This window comes from Mobula hypostoma, chromosome 2 (assembly GCF_963921235.1).
Source record: "Mobula hypostoma chromosome 2, sMobHyp1.1, whole genome shotgun sequence".
Classification (NCBI taxonomy): Eukaryota; Metazoa; Chordata; class Chondrichthyes; order Myliobatiformes; family Myliobatidae; genus Mobula; species Mobula hypostoma.
In genome coordinates, this window is record NC_086098.1 from 140,847,239 (window position 1) to 140,864,446 (window position 17,208).

Genomic DNA, 17,208 nt, shown 5'->3' on the forward strand with positions numbered 1-17,208 from the left:
AGGAGTGAGATAAATCAGCTGGTTGAGTGGTGCCACAGCAACAACCTTATACTCAATGCCAGTAAAACCAAGAAATTGATTGTAGATTTCAGGGAGGGGAATCAAGAGAACACTGCTTTTCATCGAGGAGTTAGCAGTGTGAAGAGTGAGCAGCTTCAAGTTCCTGAGTATAGGTATCTCTGAAGATCTATCCTGGGCCCAACATATTGATGCAGTTATGAAGAAGGCAAACCAACAGCTAAATTCCATTAGGAGTTTGAGGAGATTTAGTTTGTCACCATAGACTCTAGAAAATACTTACAGATGTACGGTGGAGAGCGTTCTAACTGATTACATCACCATCTGGTATGGAGGTGCCAAAGCACAGTACTGGAAAAAGCTGCAAATGGTTGTATACTTGTCCAGCTTCATCATGGGCACTAGCCTCCCCACCATCGAAGACATCTTCAAAAGCCAATGCCCCAAAAAGGCAATATCCATCATTAAGGGCCCTCACCATCCTGGACATGCTGTCTTCTCATTGCTACCATCAGGAAGGAGATTACAGGATTTTGAAGACACACTTACATTTTTGGAGCCGTTTTCTCTCCTCCACCTCAAGATATTTGAATGGATCATGAATCTACAGGCGTGACCTCACCTTTGCTCTCTTTTTGCACTACTAATTTTTTATATATTTATTGTAATTTTTTATGACTTATGTATTGTACAGTACTGTTGCTACAAAACAGATTTCACAACATATGATAGTGAATATGATTCTTATCCTCCTAATACTTGTAAAAGCTTGCTAAACTGAAAAATGGCCCACTTAATGTTCTGTTCTTGAGACAATCCTTTAACCATGTTAATTATTATTTCCAACCTGTGGTTCCGAATCAGATGCCATTTGGTAATTCAGATATATTATCCACTGGTTCCCTTCTCAAAGCCAAAATTATTTTCCTTTTTGTAGAACGGTATTTACTTTTCTTTTTCATACTTTGATCTGCACAGAGAAGAGGTGCTAGTATTTTATAAATCAATAGAAGTAGCTTGTGGTTCCTTATTTTCTCTCCAGTCAGAATTTGACTGATCTGGTGGACAATTCTCAAATTCTGTTGAAGCAGTAATCACTTCCCTTAAGATAAATTTTATTTATGATGCTAAAATGGAGCACATAATATAGCAATTTGACATCGTGAAGTTCTATTCTACTCAGCTTTTCCCTGCTATAACTCTGGCCTGTACTGATCTCTGAATCCTGTGCCCAGTTTGTCCCTCTCCCATGCTCTCTGCAGCTTATAGCCAACTTGTTTTCCCTTTTCCAGTTCGGATAGTCTTCAACCTAAAATGTGAACTCTGTTTCTTTGTCTACAGCTACTGACTGACCTGATGTTTTCAGCATTTTATATTTGTTTAACTTTTGTAGCATCTGTGGATTTTTGATTTTTTTTTAACCTATGGTTGTCACATTTGTACTGGATGAAAGTTTGGAAGATTCTAAGCTGTTAGAATGTAGCTTTTTTTTTTAAACAGTGTAATTGTCTAGTGCATTTCTTTCCAGACTTGCTACATGATAATATCTGCAGAATTCCAGTGTGGGTATTCTCAGGCTACTCACTTTGCCCTGTTTTCTGTCCTTGCTTGTATGAAGGTGGTTTACCTATTTATGCAAGTACTTCTCTGACAATAGATGTGTAGCAGTCTAATGTAATGTTGTATAGAAATACAAGATAACACTGATGCAGACATGTTTTATACATTTAACAAGGTGCTTTATTAATGCAGCAGAGTTGGTCAGTTTTTCAATGTTCGTCATCAGCTGGGTCATACTATCCGTGAATTCCCTGTCGGTTGCCTCCATACGCTCCAGTATTTGTTGTTTTTTAGTTTTAAGTCCTCCTGCGCGAGAGCCAACAGCAATTCCTTTAAGGTTTTTCTGGTCTGTAACTGGACAAACGCGCACCAAGTATACCGTTTCCTCTTCGCTTGTTTTCTGTGTCCTGCACATGCCCAGTAGGAGGAAATTCACCCAAATATCCATTATAATGTGGACGGAGATATTTTGAAAAAAGCTTGGTGTGGACGCCTATCGTTTTTACCCAAAACTGGCGTTTTCAAAATTATCCAGTCTAGTGTGGACGTAGCCTTATTCTCATATCTCCTTGTATTTTGGTGCTTTGCCTATATATGGAAACTGACTAGAAATACTAGCACTACTGCCTTAGCATGATGCCACAATCATCATTTTTGCCAAATTGTTTTATATCAAATTGTAGCCATGCCATAAATATCTATAATTGGAGACTTCAAGAACAGTCCATAGTAAAAATTGTGTTCACACTTTTGATGCCATCCTCTCTCTTGAGCTGCATTCTTAGGTTTACAGTATATTGGCTATTTTGCTGCTCTGCTTAACCATGAGCTGAACTTCAAAGACAGCTCCACCTCTGCAACAACTCCTGCCCAGTCTTTATTCTCATCACAGCTGAAGATCCTTTCCTGTGCTATTAAGATATGGCCCATCACCATACTCAAATAAGCTCAGTTTATCAGGTTCTGGTATCCTGTTTTGTCTTATCCTTACGATAGGTATAGGAATAAATCAGCTGACCCTGCATTAGGTTGATCTGTGCTCTGACTTTCCCAGTAAGTAGTAATAGCTTCTTTCTGTCTAATGTTTCCTTCAGTATTTTGATTATTCAATTCCTGATCTAAATTCCACAATATATAACCCTTGTAGAAACATGGGCTCCAGAGAGTGGATAGGGAGTGTGGGAACTGGGACCATGCTGAGTTTCAGGGCAAATGCAGTTGCAATTTTTAAATAGTTGGATAGTGGATTCTTACAGTATAATACAAACTTTGTCTTCTGATTGCAAATAAGATGAGATTAAATACAAACATAATTTATTCTACACTGAGTCTTGTGATGTTATCAATCCAGCCCTCCAGGAACACTCATAGTAAACTTTTTTTTTACAGGAGAAACAAGAGTGGTGGTGGCTTTATATTGCAGACAGGAAAGAACACATGTTAATATCGATGCCATGTCATGTATGCACCCTTAAAGAGCAGGAGGAGGTAAGTTCCTTGAACGCTTCTCTAAAATTAAAATGTGTTGCTGTGAGTGGATTCATTGGGTAAAATAAATATCCTGCATCTTGCAGCTTGCTTTCCTTGTGTTCTGCTGTTAACTTTCCTAGTTGTCATGCAGCTTGACATGTGTATAAAACTGACACGTTTAGGACAAAGTTAAAAAGGATCTTAAATTCTGGGGTAGTTCTGTTTACTTTTTGTTCTAATTTCATGACAAAGTAGAAATGGTGCTCACGATGCTCAATACGTTTTGAAAGACGACAAATATGCTATATGTATAAATGAAAAGACTGAACTTGTATATAAGTTTTAAACCTCTAGTAAGGATGATTGTAACCATCTGTTTATTGCAAAATATTTATTTCTGCCCAGCATTTTGTTGGATCGGTTATCTTTCAAATGGATTTATGTTCCATATAAGACCATAAGACATGGGAAGAGAAATAGACCATTTGGCCCATTCAGTCTGCTCCAACATTTCATCTTGGTTGATTCATTTTTCCCCTCAGCCCCAATCTCCCGCCTTCTCCCCACTCCCTTCATGCCCTGACCAATCAAGAATCTATCAACCGCTATCTGAAGTATACTTAAAGACTTGGCCTCCACAGCTGCCTGTGGCAGAGAATTCCATAGATTCACTACTTTCTGGCTAAAAAAAATTCCTCCTTCATACTAAAAGAAAGCCCCCGTATTCTGAGGCTGTGTCCTCTGGTCTTACTCTCCCACCACAGGAAACACACTCTCCACATGCACTCTATCAAGACCATTCACCATTCGATAGGTTTCAATGAGGTCACTCCTCATTCTTCTGAATTCCAGTGAATACAGGCCCGTAGCTATCAAACACTCTTCATATGACAAGTCGCTCAAACGTGGAATCACTCTCGTGACCTCCTTTGAACCCTCTCAGTTTCAGCAAATCCTTTCTAAGATAAGGGGCCCAAAACTTTTCACAATGCTTGGAGAGGCCTCAGTAGTGCTCTATAGTCTCAACATTATATCCTTGCTTTTATCTTCCAGTTCTCTTGAAGTGAATGCTAACATCACATTTGCCTTCCTCACCACAGACTCAACCTGAAAATTAACCTTTAAGGAATCCTGCATAAGGACTCCCAAGTCCTTTTGTATCTCAATTTGTCGTATTTTCTCTTCATTTAAAAAATAGTCAACTCTTTCATTTCTTCTACTAAAATGACTACACACTTCCAGACACTCTTCTTCTTATCTGTCCAAGCCATTCTGCAGTCTCCATGCTTCCTCAACACTACCTGCCCAATCTTCATATCATCTGCAGACGTTGCAATAAAGTCATCAATTCCATCATCCAAATCACTGACATATAACGTAAAAAGAATCAGCCTCAACACAATGGAACACCACTTCTCACTGGCAGTCAACCAGCAAAGGCTCCCTTTATTCTCACTCTTTGCTTCCTGCCAGTCAGCCACAGCTTTATCCCTGCTAGCATCTTTACTGTAATATCATGGTCTCATAGCTAGTTAAGTAGTGTCAAAGGCCTTCTGAAAATCCAAATACACAATATCAGTCGCTTCCCCTTTGTCTATCCTGCTTGTTATTTCTTCAAAGAATTCTAACAGATTTGTCAGACAAGATTTTCCCTTGAAACTATGCTGACTACTGCCTATTTTATCATGTGCCTCTAATACCCCAAAATTACACCTTTATCAGTTAACTCCAACATCTTGCCAACCACTGAGGTCAGACTAACTGGCCTATAATTTCCTTTCTTCTGCCTCTCTCCCTTCCTGAAGAGTGGAGTGACAATTGCAATTTTTCAGTCTTCCGGTGCCATTTCAGTGTAAACTTAAATTCGCTGGACCAAATAACCACAGCACAAAAAGACCGTTACTCATCTTTTCACCAGTTTATTTCTTCGAGCTCAACCGGCGAGGGAACTTGGTCCCGACATCGGGGGAGAAGCGTTCTCATTCCTCTGGCAGTTCAAACAAGTTCACTGCTCGACTTCCAGAATTGTTACAATTTATAAGGCCACCGATACAAAAGAACAATCAGTTCGATAGACATTCCAGCTACTCAAATAGAACAAAACTTAATAACTTAGATAAGAGACTCCACCAAATTTAAGCTTTAATTAAGAAGGAATGTCCTGTCTTATCTCCATCAACAACTGCCTTTTGTTGAAACCAAAAAGTGTGAAAAATCAGGAGACGTCTTCTGTGGATCTGTGGGAGCTTTATCCCTTATCTCGCTCCAAAGACGCAGCTGTGAGACATCATCTTAAACATGTTGTGGCCATTCTCAAACCAGAATACACAGACACAGTCGGTACTCAAATTTAACCCATTATTTACAGGAATCTGAGAATCCCCCAATTCTCTTAAAACTTTATCATCAGAATCTAGTGATTCTTGAAAGATCATTTACTAATGCCTCCACAATCTCTTCAGCCAACTCTTGCAGATCTCTTCAGCCAACTCTTGCAGATCTCTTCAGCCAACTCTTGCAGATCTCTGGTCCAGGTGACTGATCTACCTTCAGACCTTTCAGTTTCCCAAGAATCTCCTCTCTAATAATGGTAACTTCACGCTCTTAATGACCCCTGACACCTGGTACTTCCACAGTCTTCCACAGTGAAGAATGATACAAAATGCTTATTCTGTTCTTCTGCTATTTCCTTGTCCCAATTACTCACTCTCCGGCATTGTTTTCCAGCGATCCGATATCCACTCTTGCCTCTTTTACACTTTATGTATCTGAAGAAACATTTGGTATCTTTTTAATATTATTAGCTAGCTTTTGTGTTCCATCTGTACCTTAATTACGTTTTAGTTACCTTCTGTTGGTATTTAAAAGCTTCCCAATCCCCTAACTTCCCACTAATTTTTGCTCTATTATATGCCCTCTATTGGGCTTTTATGTTGGCTTTGACTTCTTGTTAGCTATAGTTATGTCATCTTTACTTGCATCATACACCGGGGTTCTCTCTTCAGGTACCTGATGAGGTAACCGGAGCCTTTGGCCAGGGGTAGATGTTGTCAGGTGGTTCCCAACCTTCATGTGTTTCAACCCTTAACCACTACACTCTCCAGTTGGCGGGTCAGCAGTGGTGGCCTAATCACTGCCCACCTATTCCTGACTTCCAGCTCAACTCCTTTCACCTGTTCCATATCCAGCAAGAGGCTCTTTCTGCATCCTCCCCCATCCTGCGAGCTGCTTGGTTCTGCTCTTTTCATCAAAGCCCAGCGCAGACCGCAACCTCCATGCTGACCTTGCCAGGACCCCTCTACAGCTGATCTCCACGTGGAATAGCTATATCTGCCAAACTCTGTCCCTGCGCTCCTGGGCTAAGGACTGGTACTTCAGGGCCTTCCTGTCATGAGCCTCCTTGCATCCTTCCTCCCATGATACTGTGAGCTCCACCAGGATGATTCTCTTGTCTTTGGTGGACCACAGTATGATGTCTGGTCAAAGTGTGGTTTGCACCACCCCCGGGAACTGCAACTTGCTCCCCACATCAACCCTCATCTCCCATGATTTGGCAGTTTGCAGAAGATTGGATTTGGGCTTCTTTGATATGACTGCTGTGGTCCTCTCCTTGATGAAAATATTTCTTCCTGTTTGGGATGTATATATTCTGTGCCTTCCAAATTGCTTCCAGAAATTCCAGCCATTGTTGCTCTGCTGTCATACCGACAAGAGTTCTTTTCCAATCAATTCTGGCCAACTCTTCTGTCATGCCTTTGTAATTCCCTTTACTCCACTGTAATAGTAACCTTTGACATTAGCTTCTCCTTCTCAAAATTTAGGGTGAATTTGATCATATTATGATTATTCGCCCCTAAGGATTCTTTTACCTTAAGCTCTCCAATCAATTCTGTATCATTTCACAACACACAGTCCAGAATAGCTGATCCCCAGTGGGCTCAACCACAATTTGCTCTTAAAAAGGGCTTTCTAGAAATTGCTGCTCTTGGGATCCAGAACTACCCTGATTTGCCCAATTTACCTGCATATTGAAATACTCCATGACTATTGTAACATTGCTGTTTTAGCATGCATTCTCTATCTCACTTTGTAATTTTTAGACCACATCCTTACTGCTGTTTGGGGGTCTGTATATAACTCCCATCAGGGTCTTTTTACCCCTGAAGTTCCTGAGATCTATCCACAATGATTCAACACCTTCCAACCCTATGTCAGTGCTTTCTAATGATTGGATTTTATTTTTTTTACCGAGCAACACCATCCGCTCTGCCTTCCTGCCTGTCCTTTCAATACAATGTGTTTCCTTGGACATTAAACTCCCAGCTATAATCGTCCTTTAGTCATGAGTCAGTGATGCCTACAGCATCATACCTGCCAATCTGCGACTGTGCTACAAGTTCATCTGTCTTAATTCTGTCTACTGCGTGCGTTCAAATATATACACCTTCAGTCCTGTATTCACCATTTTTGATTCTGACCATCCTTCACATTGCAACTCATCTTGTTGACTGCAATTTTGCCCTATTGTCAGCCTCCCGTTGCTAGGAGTCTCACTACACATTGGCTCTGTAAACCAACTACCTCCTCCCCAGCACTATCACACCGGTTCCCATCCCCCTGCTAAATTAGTTTAAACCTCCCGAACAACTCTACCCAACCCGCCCACAATGATATTGGACCCCCCCCCCAGTTCAGGTGTAGCCCATCATTTTTGTACAGGTCATACCTTCCCCAGAAGAGACCCCAATGATTCATAAATCTGAACCATTGCCCCCTGCACCAGTTCCTCAGCTCTGCATTCACATGCCAAATCATTCTATTCTTGCCCTCACTGTTATGTGGCACAAGCAGCAATCCAGTTTCTCACATTTCTACCTAGCTCCCTAAAATCTCTCTTCAGGACCTCCTCACCTAGTCTACCTATGTCATTAGTGCCACTATGTTCAAAGGCTTGAGCTGAACATAAGGTTTGGATGATCAGAGTCCAGGCATATCTTGATTAGTGGTACTCCTGAGTAAAATCTTATTAAGATTACATTCCAGGGGATATGAGCATGCACACCTAGGCTGACATTCTTCTGCATAATACAAGTATATCACACCATGGATGTTGTGTTGCAGATTGAGCAGCCAACAGAGCTTCCATATTTTCTCTTGGGCTGTTGTTTTTTTTTACAAAAAACGTCCCATAGCACTAGTTTAAAGAACAGGGGTACTGCATCTACTGTCTGGAATAATAGCTATTCTTTAGCCAATACTGGTTTCTGGCCGTTATTCCACAGCTTGCTGTGTTCTCTACACTCAGCTACCACTTTATTTGGTACAGGAGTGGAACCCTGTGTAGTCTTTTGCTGCTATAATCCATCCACTTTATGATTCAACATGTGCTTTCAGAAATGCTGGTTATTTGAGTTAGTCGCCTTCCTGTCGGCTTGAACCAGTCTGGACATTCTCTGACCTCTCATTAACAAGTTGTTTTTGCCCACTAAAGTGCCACTCACTGGATATTTTTGTTTCTCACACCGTTATCTGTAAACTATTGTCTGAAAATCCCAGGAGATCAGCAGTTTCTGAGATACTGAAACCCTCCTGCCCGGCACCAACAATTATTCCACAGTTAGATCACATTTCTTCCCCATTCTGATGTTTGGTTTGAACTTCATGAACATGTATGCATGCTCTTTTGTGTTGAATTGGTTGGTTTTAACTTTTCTGTGCCCTATTTGGGCAGAAAAGTTTACTTTCGATTTCTTAATATGGCTGCTAAACTTTCTTTTTAACTGCGTCATTTCTTTCTTTTCCCAGGGGATTCTGAGTGGTTACTTCCCTTTTGTCATCTTACGTATTTCCTGTGCGGCCTTAAATTTTGTAGTTTTTTTTAAATTTTATTCTGTTTTGCTTTTTATAATCATTTTATGTTAATAATCCTATTTTTTTTTGTTGCTGTGTCTATTCATGAGTTTGAGGTTTATTGTGGTTTTTTTTTAATATATACTTTCCGGCTTTTGTTCTGTTCTGTGTGTATTTTAATTGAGCTAACTTTTTTTTACTTATTTTTTTACTGTTTTACAATTAGCTGACCCTTTTCATATTTATACCTTTTTTTTAGGGAGCGTATACCGGAAGTCATGGGGGTAGTTTTAGCGCTTGCTTCTTTCTGGCGGGTCTGCTTTAGATTTCGCCTTGGGGTCTTGGGCTGGGGGGTGGTGGGAGGGGCTTCACGTTTTAGTTTGTTTCTCTTTGGGCTATATACATTATTGAAGTATTGGTTGCATCCTTTTCCCCGGTATCTTTTGTATGTTCTGTTTCCTCTCCGGGTTTGTGGGTCGCGCCTATTGTCAATCCTCCTTGTTATGGGTTGACTTTAGGATTTATGGAGTCTATTATTAATTTTGTCTCCTGGAATACTAATGGTCTTAATCATCCTATTAAAAGGAAAAAAGTTTTTAAAGTGTTCCGGAGACTTAAAGCACAAATTTTATTTTTACAAGAGACCCATGTACGGAGGGGGGACAGACTACGTTTTTTCAAATTCTGGAAGGGACAACAATTTCATTTGAACTCCAATGCTAAGATTCGAGGCGTCTCTATTTTTATAGACTCCTCAGTTACTTTTATACAACAGGATATTATCTCTGATCCGAATGGTAGATTTTTACTGGTTAGTGGTTTACTATTTAATAAAAAAGTAGTTTTGGTTAATGTTTATGCTCCTAATATGGATTGTCCGGAATTTTATAAATCATTGTTTGATCAGTTTCCGAATTTGAACGAGTTTTCATTGATTTGGGGCGGAGATCTTAATACCTGTTTATCTCCAGCTTTGGACCGTTCGGCTCCTTTACGGACTTTACCTAATAAATCTGCAAATTTGATTAATTTTTTCCTTTCTGATTCTGGGTCGACGGACATTTGGCGTTTTCTGCATCCTCAGGAAAAAGATTTTTCCTTCTTTTCACATGTTCATCATTCCTATTCAAGAATTGATTATTTTTTCATTGATTCTCGTCTCATTCCTTCAGTGATTAAATGTGATTATGATTCTATAACCATTTCGGATCATGCTCCACTTAAGCTTTCTATTAAAATTATGGCCAATATACCAAACAATAGACAATGGCGTTTTAATTCGCTGTTGCTTCAGGACTCGGACTTTGTTAATTTTATGAATGAACAGATTGAGTTTTTTTTTACAATTAACCATACAGAAGATATTTCGGTTAACACTCTTTGGGACACTTTTAAAGCCTATATTCGGGGTCAGATTATTTCGTATTCCGTTGCTTTGAGGAAGAAACAGAAGCAGGAGGAGATGGCAATTGTGGACAAGATTAAAGAAATTGATAAGAAATATGTTATGGCTCCTTCTGAGGAGCTATACAAACAAAGAACTGAACTTCAAATGGAACACAGTTTACTACTCTCGTCCTCGATTGTAAACCAATTAAAGAAAACAAGAAGTGATTTTTATGTTCACAGTGATAAAATTGGCAAGCTGCTGGCTAATCAATTGAAATCTAATTATGTTAAATCTCAAATCAATCAGATTTATAACCAAAATGATCGATTGATATTGGATCATGTGGGGATTAATCAAACCTTTTGTGATTTTTATTCTTCTTTATATCAATCAGAGTCTCCTCGAGATTCTAAATATATGAATGATTTTTTAGATAAGTTAGACTTCCCTCAGATTTCACAGGATATGTCTTCTTTATTAGATACTTCCATTACAATGGATGAGATTAAGAATGTTATTTTTTCTATGAATCTGGGGAAAGCTCCTGGCCCTGATGGGTTTACCGTTGAATTTTATAAATGTTTTGCTTCTTTATTGATTCCTTGGCTCTATAAGGTTTTTGAGGCTTCTTTGAAACTTGGTAAACTTCCGGAATCTTTTAATAGAGCATCAATTTCTTTAATACTAAAGAAGGATAAAGACCCTGCTCAATGTGCATCTTATAGACCAATATCTTTATTAAATGTTGATTCTAAAGTTTTTTCTAAGTTATTAGCAAATAGACTAGAAAAAGTACTTCCTTCTATTATTTCGGAAGACCAAACGGGTTTTATTAAAGGTCGTTACTCTTTTTATAATATTCGTACATTGTTAAATATCGTTTATACTCCCTCACAAAATGTTCCTGAGTGTGTTATTTCTTTAGATGCCGAGAAAGCTTTTGATAGAGTAGAATGGCCTTATTTATTTAAGGTGCTTGAAATGTTTAATTTTAGCTTGAAATTTATATCCTGGATTAAACTGTTATATCACTCCCCTGTAGCCTCGGTTCGTACTAACTCCTTAAACTCACCTTTTTTTCCTCTCTTTCGTGGTACTCGACAAGGCTGTCCTCTTAGTCCCCTATTATTTGATATTGCATTAGAACCTCTTGCAATTGCTATTCGAGAATCTTCAAATATTACTGGGATAACTCGGGGATTAAAGTCCCATAAATTATCACTCTATGCTGATGATTTACTTTTATATATTTCTAATCCTGAGAGATCCATTCCTGCTGTTTTAGAGTTATTAGCACAATTTGGTCTTTTCTCAGGTTATAAATTAAATCTTAGTAAGAGTGAACTTTTTCCGATTAATAAACATCTTCCCTTATATTATAAATTTCCATTTAAATTGATTAATAATTACTTTTCATATCTTGGGATTAAAATTACTTGTAAACATAAAGATTTATTTAAGACTAACTTTTTACCATTAATAGACCATATTACTCAACTTTCATCTAAATGGTTTCCCTTATATTTAACTTTGATTGGTCGTATTAATGCAGTTAAGATGTTTTTTTTGCCAAAATTTTTATATGTGTTTCAGGCATTACCAATTTTCGTTCCTAAATCTTTTTTTGATAAAGTTGACTCTAAAATTTCTTCATTTACCTGGCAGAATAAGAATCCGAGACTGGGTAAAATACATTTACAGAAAGCTAAGAGAGATGGAGGTTTAGCATTACCTAACTTTAGATTTTATTATTGGGCTATTAATATTCGACATATGAAATTTTGGTTACTTGACCGGGACATACTATCTATTCCTAAATGGGTAGCATTGGAATTACAATCTGTTCAGGGTTATACACTTGGTTCTATTTTAGGTTCCTCTCTTCCTTTTGATTCGAAACGCCTTAAGCAGGTCTCTAACCCGATAGTTAAATATGCTTTGCGCATTTGGTTTCAATTCAGAAAATTTTTTGATCTTAATCAATTCGGGTTAGCGATTCCTATTTTAGGCAACATATTTTTTCCTCCCTCTTTTACGGATCGCGCTTTTCAAACTTGGAAGACTAAGGGTATTTTACGGTTTTTGGATTTATTTTTAGATGGTTCCCTTATGTCTTTTGAACAATTATCTAATAAATATAACTTATCAAGAATACATTTTTTTAGATATTTACAAGTTAGAAATTTCCTAAGTACTATACTTTCTTCCTTTCCAATGCTTCCTCCTATATATATTTTAGATTCGATAATTAACCTTAATCCATGTCAGAAAGGTGCATCGGCTATGATTTATAATATTATTATGAAACTTAGGAAAGCTCCATTTGATAAGATTAGGGTAGATTGGGAACAGGAATTGGGGCTTACCATTTCTGTGGATGATTGGGGGCAGATTTTACAATTAGTTAATACTTCCTCTATTTGTGCTAAACATTCCCTAATTCAATTTAAAGTGGTTCATAGAGCACATATGTCCAAAGATAAGTTAGCGCGTTTTTACTCGCATATTAATCCTTTCTGTGATAGATGTTCGGGGCAGATAGCCTCTTTAACTCATATGTTTTGGTCTTGCCCTACTTTGGAAACTTTTTGGAGAGATATTTTCAATATTATTTCTAAGGTATTAAATATAGATATCTCTCCTCACCCTATTACTGCTATCTTTGGACTACCTAAAATTTCTAGTAATCTTTCCCCTTCAGCCCGTAGAATGATTGCATTTCTTACTTTAATGGCGAAAAGATGTATTTTACAACATTGGAAAGAGCTTAATGCTCCAACTACCTTTTTTTGGTTTTCTCAGACGATTTTATGTTTGAATCTGGAGAAAATTAGAAGTAACCTTTATGATTCTTCATTTAAATTTGAACAGATTTGGGGACCTTTTATTCGATATTTTCATTTAATGTAATATTTACCCTTCTTGTTTTTTTTTCACTGTTTTAATGGAGGTCGGGATTGAGGACGTGATTTTAAGTTTAACTCTGTTTGGTTTCAAGTTAGCCCATTGCTTTGCTTTGCTTTTAGGTAGGTGCACGGTGGGTTTTTTTTGGGGGGTTTTTTTTTTCTTTTTTTTTTCCATTGATATATATAAAATCTAGTATACTATTATGTTATCTTGGTTTCTTATGCTTAAATTACATTGTTTGTAGTATTTTCTTTTTGGTATTGTTATCTTTTGGAATTTTATTGTACTTTAACATTGTATTAATGTTTATATGGCTTACCTTTTTTGTATACTTACTCAATAAAAAGATTTAAAAAGAAAGAAAGAAACAAGTTGTTTTTGCCCACTAAAGTGCCACTCACTGGATATTTTTGTTTCTCACACCGTTATCTGTAAACTATTGTCTGAAAATCCCAGGAGATCAGCAGTTTCTGAGATACTGAAACCCTCCTGCCCGGCACCAACAATTATTCCACAGTTAGATCACATTTCTTCCCCATTCTGATGTTTGGTTTGAACTTCATGAACATGTATGCATGCTCTTTTGTGTTGAATTGCTGCCTCATGATAGGCTGATTAAATCTTTTGCATTAAAGAGCCAGTATATCTAATGAAGTGACCACTGAATGTACATTATGGTAGTCATGCACACAAAATTATTTTGTGGGCTCTAGAATATCTTGAGGCAACCAAAATTGGTGTAGAATGTGGTCTAAATTGCAAGTTCTTTTCACAACCAGTTTAGGTATAGAATTCAACTAGTTAACTTTTATGCAAACGTGGAACAAAATTACATTTTTAGAAACTATTTAGTTAATTTAATCTTTAACATTTCATTTCCTTCTGTTTCAGATTGAATTAAAATTCTCTGCACCATATAAACCCGGCAATTATCAATACTCTGTAATTCTGAGGTCTGATTCTTATATGGGTTTAGATCTAATCAGGCCATTAAAGGTAAATTGTTTTAATGTTATATTTGAAGTCATAGAATCATAGACTTTTGTCTTTCTGACTTTTGATTTATATCCTGTATTTTTGTAAACATTTTGTGTGGCTTCCGGTGCCTGTATTACATGGTGATTTGAATTAAGCAGTCAAGATGAAATGGACTGTATAGCGCTCATTTTGTGATCTGTACTTTGCCTTTGCTCAATTTGTCACTATATAGGAAGGATGAGATGCCACTTGAGATGTTTGCTGCAAGAATATTACTTTATTGAGTCTTAACAGCCCTTTAAATGTTATCCTTCTGATGCATGAGTTCCCACTGTATAGTAATTCATGTACCCAAAGCTTTGTAATTTAGTGCTGGAAATGTTAACTGTTTGGATGGAATGAAATTCTGAACATTAATGTTGCAGGGGAAAATTGAGCGCATTTTGATAGCAGGATTGGAGGGCTGGTAGTGGCCTGAAAATAAAAAGTACTGGAGTCTTAATTGTCATTGGAACAATCTTTTACTTTAATCTACAGTGTGAATGGAAGAGAGGTAGAGATCTTCCTAGGCAAGGCAGCATTATTTTGAACAAATCTGTACTTTGTTCAGGTGAAACATGTATACCATTCAAGGGCCAGCTTTAATATTAGAGAATGACCGTATGAAGTTGGCAAGGTGATGTTATCAGAGATTAAGGAACTTTCATTTGCCTTGAATGGTAGACTGGCTGATATCCAATCCAAAAGAATTTGACTTCCCTCGTTTAATATGCTTGGTCATTACTTCTGAGACTTTAATGTAACATTGAAACATTATTTAACTGACTCATTTTTAAATGGCACCATATTCTTCCCCATTACCTGTGTCAGGAAAGAATATTTCAGTTATCAACTTTTAGAAAATGATATTAGCTTATTCTCCTTTGGTGTGGTGAAAATTGTCTAGTCATTTTAGAATATCATACGGTTAATTAGTAGCTAATAAGTTAGGGAGTACAATACTGCATATGAATATGAACTGACATTGTAATATGACAGAAATGCTGTAAGGCATTTTATGACATTTATTTTAAAAATGCCTCCTTGGAGTTGCAATGGTAAAAGTGGTTCAAGAGTTACCATTCTTAATTTTTAATCTGAAATTCTTCTGGAGTATTGAAGGCAATCTTGCAACAAGTCTACTGAAACCTCGCTGGCGGAATATGGCTAATTATTAAACAATCATAATTGCCCCCGCCAGGAATAGTTTCTGTTTCTGTAATACTGTCCTCTGATCCATGGTTCATCCATTGTCCTGGAACTTTTTATCGTGGCTGCTTTTCATCTTTCTGGTCTATAAGATCCAAATGTCTTTGAATCTTCACTACCTCAGCCAGCTTGCAGAATAGGGAGAATTGTGTCCAGTCTTGAGACCTTGCGCTGGTTGATCAGAAACATAGCTGAAGATGAATTTAGAGAAAGTGCTTGAAATTAATTAAAAATATAGAGAAGTCACCTCGCTTAGCTGAACTTTTCCATCAAAGTTCATTCCCCATTTTGCTTGAGGAAGTCACTTTACATCCAATCAATATTCTGTAGCATGAAGGTGAGGTGGTCAGATATGCGTCAGGCCTTTCATCTAACCCTGCACTCTGATGTCAAAGTTGGGGACCAAAAACACTGGCCCCTGATACCAGCATGAATCTGACTTTTCCTTTGCATTGTGCTAATGTAGAAGTCAGAAACAAGTTGACCTACACACAAGTCAGCTGGATGTCCTTGTTCAAACAGCCAGCTGAAGATCAGAATGTGATGACTTTGCATTTAATAAGTACTTACCGCATGATTTTTTTATTTGTTAATTCAGTTTGAAGTCCAAGAGGCAAAGCAAGTACCAGAAACTCATCCACAGTGGGATATTCCAGAGACGGAAGAGGAGGAAGAAGATCAGGAAGACAGTGAAGGAATCGAGGATAGTGAAGAAGAGGAAGAAGATAATGATTAAGCTGGTTAATCTACTTTCTCAACAACAACCACACAAAATGTTGCACACAGTTCCAACAACTGCTCTTGTGATTAATGTAATCAAGGACAAGAAATTTTTTTTAAAAAGGGGGATGAAAAAGAACATGGTATTCAGTCCGTGTTAGTGATCTCAGCAACAGGCTGTGCAGTTTTTGAAAATGTGTTCGACACTTACTCTAAAGCACAGGGGTTCCGATGTCTGACACAACGCCATGACACCTTTTATGAGAGTGCCCTTAATGCCGCTTAAACCATGTGTGGACAGTGGGGAAATTATTGCTTTCATAATCAATTTGTTTTTTTTTAATTTTCCTCCTCTCCAAAAGATTGGAATAGATTTTTTCACTATAGAAAAAGAACTGCACCTGAGAGCCAAGTTGTATTCTATACTAAACTCTGGATCTGCTTTGGGACCATGTTTGAAGTTTTTAATTCAGTGTTCGGGATAAACTGATGGATGATTGACTTTACTGCAAGTGTTAACAGGTCTAAAGGGTTTGAGCTTTAGTTAGTATGGATTAGCACGAACTTTTAATCAATAATACACAAAAACTACCATTCAATTGACAGGTCAGATTAGAAAACGAAAACTGTTGTATACATTTCTGCTACTTTTGTTTACATAATATTATAAATGGGGAAATATATCCATCTATATTCTTTGTATTTAAAATAGTTGCAAATAAAATGGCAAATGTTTTTAAAATGTAATATATTATTTTGTAGTTTTTGTCCAGCAGCATCAAATCCAGAATCAAGTACAGATGCAGAAGAGACTAATGATATCCAAGAACTGCTATTCTAATAAACAAGTTTGGAAATGATATTTTTTATTATTTTATTGCATTTTGAATATTTACATAGTTTTTTCCCCAAGGTTTTATTTATAGTGTTCTATATTTATTCTGATTATCTTTCATGAAGATTTTTGACATGAGTTGGTCTAAGTTTCAAACTTTTATTGTCTTATCAGTTGCTGGAAATAATGCAAATGAAACATTTGTCATTTAAAGTAGTAGAAAATACTTAAA

The 17,208-nt window shown here is 37.3% G+C and overlaps 1 protein-coding gene across 1 annotated transcript in view; it reads left to right on the forward strand.

The window, feature by feature from the left end:
• The window catches only part of sec63 (SEC63 homolog, protein translocation regulator), a 117,825-nt gene extending 100,832 nt beyond the window's left edge, over positions 1–16,993 (forward strand). The window contains exons 19-21 of the mRNA XM_063040807.1: positions 2,968–3,066; positions 14,087–14,191; positions 16,020–16,993. Coding sequence (XP_062896877.1) covers positions 2,968–3,066; positions 14,087–14,191; positions 16,020–16,157 — 342 coding nt within the window. The 3' untranslated portion in view covers positions 16,158–16,993. The remainder of the gene's footprint in view (positions 1–2,967; positions 3,067–14,086; positions 14,192–16,019) is intronic.
• Positions 16,994–17,208: the final 215 nt, after the last annotated feature.